Below are 11,450 nucleotides of genomic sequence, written 5' to 3' on the forward strand. Positions count from 1 at the left end.
CATCTTGTTATTGTGGAAGAGGAAGGATGTGGTTTTAATTATTTCTGAGCATATTTCTGAGGTATGCTGCAAAGCTGTATTTGAATTTTAAAAATGGCATGGATGTCATTTGTGTAAATAACGTGAACGCATCTTCATTGGGTGAAGCGAACTTGCGAAGTGATAGGAGTTTATGAGTTTGAAAGAAGATAAACTTTAATACAGTTCATTTATTATCTTATTATTTTAGCTAGATATTGAGTAATTTATTTAATAAAAAAGTAGCTATCCGATACAATAATAATTAATTGGATTTGAATGAGTCGGTAAATAGCTGACGTTTGCTTATCATTTATCAGTGACAGTGACATTGCACAAGTGACAAGAGCAAGAGTAAAAAATACACGGAAAGGTCGATCTTTGACCGAAATAAATTAGTTGTAGATTTTTAAGACTAAAGGAAATCTCAAACAAGTAAGTAAATCAAGTATTTCATGTATTTTTCAGTCATTGTTTTGTATATTTTTAGGTTACGTGATTCTAACCTTGACATGAAGTAAATGGAATAACCACGTAATTTATTCAAAGATTATTAGCTTACTCTATAAAACCAGACCATCTAGATTATGCGGAGAGCGTGTTATATCCAGTCTAAATAAATTTACATCATAACGAACAACTTACTGTATTGTTTTTCTTCTGGGTGATAGAATACTCGAGGAAGGGTACTACTTCGAATCGTTTTATTATCATAATTAAACTATATTTTTCCAGGAAAAATGAGTGCTGTTGTGAGAAAAATGTTAGATTCACTAAAAAGCAAAGAATTTAGAGAGTATTTAATGAGGTAAGATATTTTATTCATTTATAACTAGACTCATTAAAATTTCCAGACACTGAAGCAACTAAGACATTAAAATAAAAAAATAACTTAATTTATAAAATGATATAAAATAGTTAATAAAGCTATTACTTTTTCTGGTAAAGAAAATTTTATAATGTTTATTCTAGCATATTATTACCTACTCTTGGGTCACTTTAGAGGTCATACAATATTATCTCGTGAATTCCTACTTTAACAGGAAAGAAGTATATACCTATCACTGTTTATCAGTTTTAATAACATGTCTTAAACTATTTTTAATTAAATTACATATAATATTCAAGACTGTATAAACAAACTTTGAACCTATGTGCATTTAATCAAAATTAAGTTACAATTTTATAGAAATCGGATAAAAATGTATTTTTTAAAATTTCAGCACACATTTTTGGGGTCCAGTAGCAAATTGGGGAATTCCTCTGGCTGCGATTGCTGACACGAGAAAGGACCCCAGCTTCATTAGTGGAAAAATGACATTTGGTAAATAATTTAATTATTATTTTTTTCAAAGATCAAAAATTCACATAACAGTAGATTAACATATCAGACTGTTGCAAAATAGAGCCAGTGTTTTTAAGTTAGTGTGTTTACTTAACCCTTAACTGGTATCGTAAATTGGACATACGTAACTGGTATCGTGGGGGCCGCGCGGCCCCCATACTATGTTTGCTTATAGCAAGCATGTTTTACCTATATACTTGAATTAATGCTTATAAATGATATATATCAGGCTTGTTCTATGTAATCATTTAGTTTTTATTGTATTAAATCTTCTTACTTATATACTTCAAGACATTACATAATAGTAACAACTTTTTACGTAATATTTTTTAACGTTACAAATATCTATGAAACCTATCGTTTAGAAAGTTATAACCAAAAATATTATTATTTTAATTAATCCATAATAATGTGAACTTAATAATAAATAATGCTTTAATGTAATGTTTAATAAAAATAATAAGCATTTTATAAAAATAAAAACATAAATATTATGTTGACAAACATCAGCAGGTGCTGGTGGATTTTCAGACCACTTGTATTTATGTTTTCATAGTAGATGGATTGACTAGGTCCTACAACATCTTCATTTTCACTCTCTGAAGATAAAACTTGAAAATCAGAATCAATATCCTCATTATCGACCGAATATTAGTTATCGGCTCTACACAATGACCTATAATTTTATTGTCACTATATCTTTCTTCTGACATGCTACTAATCACTAATTTGGAATCAAAAACTTCGTTCTAGGTATCTTCTATTGTCTTATCACTTATAAGCCATCAATACCGCAAAAAAACAAAAAACAAATAAAAATTGCCATGAAAAAAAAACTAACGTAACTGGTATTGTGGGGGCCGCGTGGACCCCAACACATGCATATCTTCGTCCTGGTGAATGATGCAGTGCTGAAACACCTGCTCCAGACGCGAGTAGCGCCGTAATGAGAATACCAAAAATTTTGGCTGCCCACGATGCATAGCTTCTTAGAAATCATAGAAAACGTCATGCGTGGGGGCCGCGCGGCCCCCACGATACCAGTTAAGGGTTAAGATGCCAGTGTTTTTAAATCAATGTAGGTTACTTCTGCCTGCAATACCATAAAGTAATTTGTCTATTCTAAGATACTTGCTTCATAAATATCTCCGAGTGCCATTACTTTTTATCTTATCATGATAGGTTTTAAGTGTTAAATCCGGTGATATCTTGTTGTATGACTCTTTATGAGTTTGGCAGTAAATCAGTAATACAGCATTATAAAACGGTATAATTTTATTTACTATTAGCTGACCCGGCAAACTTTGTTCCGCCTTAAAGGCAATAAATAAGCCATCGCAATTTTTCCTTATTTGCTCACCGTTTAGACCTACCCTGCACTACGGCAAACATTTTAAAACCAAAATCAGCTCAATCGGCCCAGCTGTTCTCGAGTTTTAATCAGACTAACAAACACCAATTCATTTTTATTTATATAGATTTAAGTACTCTGATGCTGAAAAAGTTAATAAATTCATCATATTTATTTATTACTAACAAGTAGGAACTGTAAAGAGGTAGAAATATACACACAACTCAATGGCACACCCAGATGATAACACTTTTATAATAGTAACACTTTTACAATATTAGATAATGGTATTAAATTTTATCATCATTACTGTCTGTCTGTGAATGTAATTACGTTATAAAATCTCATTATCAAGAAGAATTGGGTTATAACTGGAAATGTGAAGGTTGATGAACTCAATATTGTTAGCAGGACTATGTTAACAATTCACACTTTTGTTTAGCATTAAGCTACTAAAAACAATGTAAGCAGTAGTAATATTGCTTATTACAGCTACAATAATCATATCACTTGATATTTAGACAATAATGTGTAATTTTAGGTAAGCTACCAGTAAGTATGTTATACCCTAATTAAACAAATATTTTGTAGCAGCAATAATAGGTGGACTTCTATAAACTGATGACGCTTTATAATACTTTTTGTGAGGCATGTCCTGATACTTATAGTGCACTCAATCCATTGGGATCGTTTGATCGCATCTCCTCTCCCTTTTTGTCACTTCAATTTTTCAATATTCGCTGAGGTGACACTTAGATATAGGGTCTGAGATCATAACTCATATCGAGTGATCATCGGATAACTCTTCCGTTGTCTCAATTTCTCAATAATCCCTGAAGAAGTGAGACTTAGGCCCAGAACAGACGGTGAAACGCAACTGCAACTTTCTGACGATTCTGATGAATGAAACTGAAACTGAAAGTTTCAAACTGGTCGCGTCATGTGTGGTCTCTCAACGGACGCTATGGCAGAAAGTTAGATGCAACTCAAAAGTAACTAGCAGTTGCAGTTTCGTTGCAGTTGCGTTTCACCGTCTGTTCTGTGCCTTAGAGCCAGATGTCAATAACCGATTAATATCTCTTCCAGCTCTATCCCTTTACTCGTTGATGTTTATGCGATTCGCCTGGAGGGTTCAACCACGCAACCTGCTCTTGTTCGCTTGCCATTTCACAAACGAATGCGCGCAGCTCACGCAAGGCGCTCGCTTCGTCAACCACCACTATCTGCAGGACAAACCCGCGGTCATCGAACCGAAGGCGCCAGAACCTGAGAAGAAGTAATGTTAAGACAGACTAATCGGTTTATAGTATAGACGTGACGTAAAAAAGACCTATGCCGTTTTCACCAACAATCCCAATTTTTAAGTGACCCCTATGAAAACAAAATCCCTGTTATATGTTACCATAGGAGTCACTTAAAATTTAAGGAATGGTGGTGAAAACGGGCATTATTCTTATAAAGAAATGGGCGGAGTTGAAGCAAACTGCTCTGATTGGTCGATACGTCACTCATCGACCAATTGGAGCTGTGTTTTGATTCTGAGATTTTAGTTGAGTTTTAAAAACTCATAAAACTCATTTATTTTTGTAAGTAGGCTTTTAAAAAGCATTTTTAGGTTGTGATAGCCTTCCTACTTACATTAATTTTCAAAGTATATGATACATTTATTATTTCATAAATGTGGACACCATTTATTGCTTGCCTTCTTATTATAAGATTAATTACCTAGATCAAGTTTGTGTATTTTCACGTCTGTAATATAAACTGATTTTGGGGTAACTGCCAATTGACATCTGAAAGATTTCAGATTTCTGTAAATGCAAGGAATGAGCTACATCTTTCAGAATGTTATGTAGTCGCCAACAGGTCAGGTAACCAATGACGAATAAATTATACATTTTCAACTTTATGCCATAACGGTATAATGTCGATAGTTAATTGGGAAAGATATACATTGTGTATACGTTTAAGGTTTTAAAACCAACTGTCATTTTGTGGTGTGGTAGTTGCCGATGTATTGGCGACGAGATATTTTTTATTCTTTGTGTTTGTTATAAAATATTAATCGACAGATGTAGCTCAAATATTTTACTGGGGTTAAAGTTAGAGAGAATATACGTACTAATATCATGAACTGTGATATGAATAGCTAGAATGCTAATTATTTCCTTGCATGTACATATTCAAGGAATCGTTTTATGTAGATAATGTAACTACAGTAAATATCGGCACGATCTCTACAAAGAGATGAGTGCTGGCTTGTTTTGTATAAGTATGGTTATTATAGTTAAAGTGCTTTATTGGTATTACAGTGTGACTGGTGAAGGTCATAGTTATGAAAGGCTACACTTCATCTCTTTTTAAAGTTCGGTTGACGATAAATATAAAGTAACGCATACTGATTTTAATCTGTACCATATTTATAAGCGTTTTGAAACGAACATTTTAACTAATTATAGAAATCGCAAAAATCACATATTATTAACTGTTATATTTTTTGTTACACATTTATTATTAATTTTGTATATTGTTATGATAGTAGTAGGCAATAATATTTGTATACGAGTAGATTTTTATCTGATCTGTGAGGTTCATAAAATGAATGGTAGTACTATACTTATTTCATTGTTTAAAAATAATGGTACGAATTAAAATCAAAACAAATAGATACTCACATTAGGACAATTTAAATAGTTGACATTAAACCACATACAAGCCAATCTAGCGCAATTTAAAGTATGTAGTTCTAAGTAGACTTTTCTTCCGTGTCAAAGTATTGGCCTGTGTTACCCGCCTGTACAAATGTAGGTTTAAGCAACGCCTATCAGTTGTATAGAATCATATTATTACGTTATAATGTAAAGGGTATATTTTTTGAATATTTATTGCGATTATACTCCGTTGTTGATCTGTTTTGGTGTGTTTTATTTTTTGTATCTACGTACCATTATCGTAAGGCTACATTCCCATCAAAGGCGAGGTAAATGAAGCGTTCCTATTGGGTATTTAAAAACACATTCCTCGCTACGCATCCTCGCTCATCTCTGGTGGAAACGCAGCCTTTAATTTACCGTTGCTTTGTTTTTTATTAAACAAAACGGGCAGCAGCTATCTCTGATACATTAATCTTTTAACTGCGATCTCCAATCCGTCTGCCAAGCGTGGAGATTATGGCAAAACCTTCACTAAAGTAGAGGAGGCTCATAGTCCAGCAGAGGGCTGTAAAGGGCTGTTGATGATGATGATGATGATGATGATGAATGTTTAGTAAAGAACTGCTGTGTGGATGTATAATTCAGAACGGAGTTCAGTCTCTGGATTGGTTAAGTCCATTTTATAGCACACTACAAATTAGACTCAAAATAAAGGAGATAAGACGAAGTACTTTAATTCTTTTAGTTGCACTTGATTAAGTTGCATGCCACAAAATTAAATTAAAGTTAAATGAAAATAAACTCAAGTGCATCGCGAACCAAGCCGTGTAAACAATGTCCCGTGAAACAATAGCGCGCGCGCATTGTGGCTCAGTATTCTATAGTAAGTATAGTCTTTCTTTGGCCACGTCCCTTACAAAGTGAAACGTTCTACTTAGAACTGGGGAAATTTTTGTAAATAAACGTAAAGTTTGCGTTTGTTCGACCGTATTTTCCCATTTTAGAAGTATCTTTATTTTAATTTAGCTTTATGGATATTGAGCTCACATTAATTTACTTAACTGGTAAGGAAACAAGAAACTATGGTGGATAAATAATTAAAGTATTAAGTACCTAAGTAGTATAATAATAAATTGAAATACTGTGGAATTTTTTCCATAAAAAGTATGGAAGAACCGCAATGTAGGTAAAAAAGTACGTCAATTGATTGATTTGTGGTATTCAAGTTACTTTGCCCATAATTTGAAAAAGGAACAACAACCATGAGAGCACGAAGTTTACTATGAAACTGCAGTGTGATTGGTCCGATGCGCTTGCGCGCAGTGCCCATGACAATAGTAGTCTGGAAAAACATGGCATGAAATTGACATTTTTTACGCTCGCTCTTCAATAATTAATTAAAAATACTGTCATGTTTTGTGGAATATGGATTTGTGAGAACTATAAACAATTAGGTATTGTGCGCAGTGCGTGAACTTTATTTCAAAGTGCAGTGAAATCGTCCGTCGCCATTTGAACTTGCTCGTGCTGTTGGATTGACCCTGCGACCCTCATGCGAAGGATTGTCTCCAGGTTGGTGTATTTTTTATAATCTACATAATTAACCACATTATCTCTTGTTCTTTATCATAACCGTATCTTTTTGTTAAAGGCTGAGTTCCACCCAATGGTTCCACCATCTTACTTTAACTTAGACAAACTTCAAAAATCTGTCAAACTACTTTACTTAAAAAAGCACCGGTTATTGTTATGGATTAAAATAAGGTGGTGCAACTGTTAGTATGTAATTTTTTGTAAATCGAATGAAACGAGACCTTTTTTCGGTGATTTGAATCTGACAATATTGGGACAAAAGATACAGGCGATTTGTATGAAGAACCTAAATAATTGAGCCTAGCCTTTGGTAAGGTGCTGTGCACCAGTGCACGGACTACCTACATACCTATCATATTTGAATACTCGTACGTAATTAAACATCACTAAAACTTATTATTTTGAGTCGAAGCATCAATTAATACGTTCAGCGGAAAATCAAATTTTCCGGTCGCTCATTTAGCGTCGATTTCCCTCGTGGTACAATTTTGATCAAGACGCGAATTTGTCGATACATCACTCCCCGCTCCTCACTCCCCTGTAATTGGGCTGACGTCGGCGGTTTTTAGAAATATCCAACTATAAAATGAGCGCTGGAACAGTAGCAATTGGATCGTGACTCGAGATTTTATGCGATTTGCAGCGAATGATTTTCAGGAAAAGTTGACGTTTTCCCTTTGACTGCGAGTGAACCGCTTCGGTCGTAATAAAACGTTTTAAATTAGGAGTTGCTACTATGTAGCATTTTAACTTAAAGCAACATAGTATTCAAGTGATTTGATAGTTAGGATAAGTAGCCTAAAGCTTTTTAAAGACTTTCTCCAAAGCTTTTTTAGGATTGTTTGGCGCCCAATCCTGTTCAAAGATTTATAACAACTTAAAGCTCTCCAGTTACCTTTTTAGGGTTTATTTATAACATTATTATATCTAGGCACTAAAAGTAAAATTAGTGCCTACTTGGCACTAATTAAATTAAGTGTTATTGTTGGTTTTTGTAAAAAACTGAGCGCTAGTTAGAACCCCACCGCTAGACTACTGTGGTGTACCCACTCGTCGTACGTAACACTAGCTTGTTGTCTATGCTCTTCGTTATTTTATTTTCATTACAAAAATAATTCGTACCTACCTAAAAAGAAATTCCGGGAACTATAATTCAAGCTTTAAACAGAATGTTATTCCACTCCTACCATTTCCCCCGAAGTAGCATCTTTACATGTCTTACAAATGAGTATTACCTCGAATAGCTGAAGTGTTTCCAGTCAATGAAAGGCGTAATGGCTTCTGCCGGCGACTGTCCTTTAACCGGTTCCGGCCCCGATCCCAGCTTGTTTGTTTCAACTTACGCGTATAATATTCGAATTCATTTTCCACTTCATGTCCGAAATATTTTGAGGAATGGTTATGTAAGTTCAGTGCCGGATTAACGCCCGTAATGACAAATGGTAGGCTTGCTGAAGTGAAGCAGCAAATCGAACGCACAGAATTGAATAGAGCTCTGTGATTGGTTCGAGTGTCACCCTGTGCGTCCACGCGCACTGTGAGACCTCATAGTAATGTTTGTGAATACGGGCGTAAGACTACTTGATGCCCGAAGGAAAGATGTTTCGAAAAAACATAACCCTCCTTCTGGCGCAGTCGGGTAAAAAAACCTAATTTACTTGCGACTTGCGAAGTTTACAGGTCTTGAGTTCACGGAAAATAGTTTTTATGTGCTAAATTTTTTTTGCTCTTTTTGGTGCTCCCCAAGACGTGATGCTCTGAGCAATTGCTTAATTTGCTTATGGGTTAATCTGACATTGAGAGTTGAGTCATTCATTGCATTTACTTTTACGTCGCTATAGACTACGAACTCACCATGATCGTAGCAGCCGTAGCTCGTAGTAGCCGTAGCTCGTAGCACCATCTGTTTGCGATAGATGTATTAATTTAATAATATGTAATTTAATTTTAATTCAGCGTTTTGATTCTATTCTGTTTTATAGTAAATGAGAGCGGCTTGATTAGATATTTTAATTAAATACCGCCTTGATGAAAAGAGCTTATATTTTTTATTAGCAAAGAAAGTACTAAATAACTAAGATAAGTAGATGAGAAAATCTTTAATGCTTTTGGCCGACATTTTTAGACTTAATTTCAAACGACATGAAATATTTCATCTAGGTTTCGTAGGCTCCGAAATAGGGTAATGAACAGGAATTGTGTTATAGAACTACAAGGCTAGACTTTAATTAAAAGTTAAATGTTACATTTAGGCCAGAATATTGAGGTTAATATTCTGCTTATTTAAATCCTGAGCTTGGACATAAGATAATTATTACCTAGCTCATTTTATTTGAAGTCTGAGAAATATTTAACCTTAATATAACAAAAATGACTACTAATTTATATGAAACTGTAATATAAAAAGTTAAAATAATTTTATTGTGATATACACGTGTTCCGACTTACTTACTTAGCGTTAATGAAGTTCTAACAGTGCTTAAGTCATTTTGTTGTCATTGGATTATGAAAGACCGCGGGTTTTTTCCGACAAATCTCCTGGAAAATGCACTTATATTTAACTACCTTTTGCCCGCGGCTTCACCCGCGTGAAATTTAGTTTGTCACATATTGTCATAAATTATAGCCTAATGTGTTATTCTGGGTTATAAACAATAATACTGTAGAGTTTTATCAAAATCCGTTCAGTAGTTTTTGCGTGAAAGAGTAAAAAACATCCAGACATCCAAACTTTCGCATTTATAATATTGTGTGACTGTGAGTTTACGTATTTACGAGTACCTAATTATGCGTAACATAAACCTACTTACTCGTACATAGAGGTTGATAAATCAGTCCGTCTGACTGAAACCTATAAATATAGTACCCTAAAGGTACGTCCCAAGTTCATGATCAGACAAAAAGGCGGTCCACGCCAAACTGTCCATTTGGCAGCCACTTCTCGGCCGGTAATGGCGGCGTTTGTCCGCGCCGTCCGGAGCCGCGCCGTCCGGAGCGCCGCGCTGGCGCCGCCCCGGACGCGAACACTCGCCGATCGAGCGTGAACGCGAACTATGGACTCTAGTAGCAGGAAACAGACTGAAACTTTAAAAAGGCGCCTTTCGATATTTGTTTCGAGAATACTTTTATTTTATTTTATTGTTCTTTAAAGAGGTGGGTAACAGCCTGTCTGAGTTAATGAGTAGCGATGGGAGTGCAATACGGTTGGATTGACGGATGATCATGTACTTATGTCATAGTTAACCAAACCGCCGCTGGACTATAGTGGTGATTGGTGGTGAACCCACTCGAAAGCGCTGTGTCTCGAAGCGCTGGTAGGGCCCAAAAGATAAGGAGACATGTAAGGTGCCCCATAAGGGCTACCTTTTCTCTTTTATTATTTACTATATTTTGACGTTCATAACCACCTGTGGTCTAAACTGAATAAATATTTTTGATTTTGATTTTTGATTTTAAAACACAAGCATATTACGAGGGATTAGTGGGACTATCTAATATTATTTTCAGAATACTTAAATGAACTTATTGTCGTCATCATGCGTAGTGTAGGGTGGCCTAATTGAAAACTTCAAACAGAGTGATAGATGCTGGATAAAAAAAGAATAAATCAGAAGCGGGAGATTGTGCTTTCTTATAATGATAAAATTACTCGTGCATTCCTTGTCCCTAACTGGCATTTAAAAACCTTCCATGAAAATTATTTTGTTGACGTTCCGCATCCAGACGACGAATCCGTCTATCGATTCGCGCGAATAAAACGGCGTTGTTTTCGTATTTTATTCGGAATATTCGGGTATTACTCACCCGTGAACACACGACATTCGATAGGAGGGAAGAGCCTCGTGCGGCTGATGTATGGCGCCGGTAATGGGCGCTAATGTCGCCGAAACTAGGGCCAGCAGGCTCGTGGAGACGGTATATTTTGATTCACGTATAAATTAATCACGTTACTACACGTACTTTTAATTAAAATTGTGATTAAAATACAAAGGGGAAGGGGGCAGATTAGAACCTCCATTATCAAGTAAAAATAAAATATTTTAATATTCTATTGTCCGACTCGAAAAAAAATATGACGCAGATTTTTTGACACAGGATCATCATCATTGCAATCATCATCATTATTTTAGACACAGGATGTCCACAGCTGAGCAAAGGCCTCCCCCAATGATTTCCACATCGCCCGGTTGGTAGCGGCCTGCATCCAGCGCCATCCTGCTACATTTATGAGGTCGTCGGTCAATCTTGTACCCTGGACGTCCCACGTATCGATATCATCGTTATAATAATAATCATTAATTAATAGAAAAGGTACAGGTAGGTACTAAAATGGTATTTGCTCTCCTATTAAAGGCCGTGACAGTAGCAGAGAGCGTGTCACGACCACTGTTATTTTGTGGATGCCAGTTGGGTAAACAAGCGCAGTCCGCCCAAGATTTTTTCGTAAATTTCATAAGAATTAAAATGCTATTAATACTTTCCTTCAAAA

General features: G+C 35.4%; 1 protein-coding gene across 1 annotated transcript; it reads left to right on the plus strand.

Annotated features, from left to right (window-relative positions):
- The first annotated feature begins 347 nt into the window (after positions 1-347).
- Positions 348-5,628, plus strand: LOC135076763 (mitochondrial pyruvate carrier 1). The gene is made up of 4 exons (XM_063971185.1): positions 348-453; positions 754-826; positions 1,242-1,342; positions 3,801-5,628. Exons 2-4 carry the CDS (start codon positions 759-761, stop codon positions 3,992-3,994), a joined length of 363 nt encoding a protein of 120 aa, XP_063827255.1. The 5' UTR covers positions 348-453; positions 754-758; the 3' UTR covers positions 3,995-5,628.
- Positions 5,629-11,450: the final 5,822 nt, after the last annotated feature.

The sequence above is a fragment of the Ostrinia nubilalis genome, chromosome 12 (assembly GCF_963855985.1).
Source record: "Ostrinia nubilalis chromosome 12, ilOstNubi1.1, whole genome shotgun sequence".
NCBI classification, from domain to species: Eukaryota; Metazoa; Arthropoda; class Insecta; order Lepidoptera; family Crambidae; genus Ostrinia; species Ostrinia nubilalis.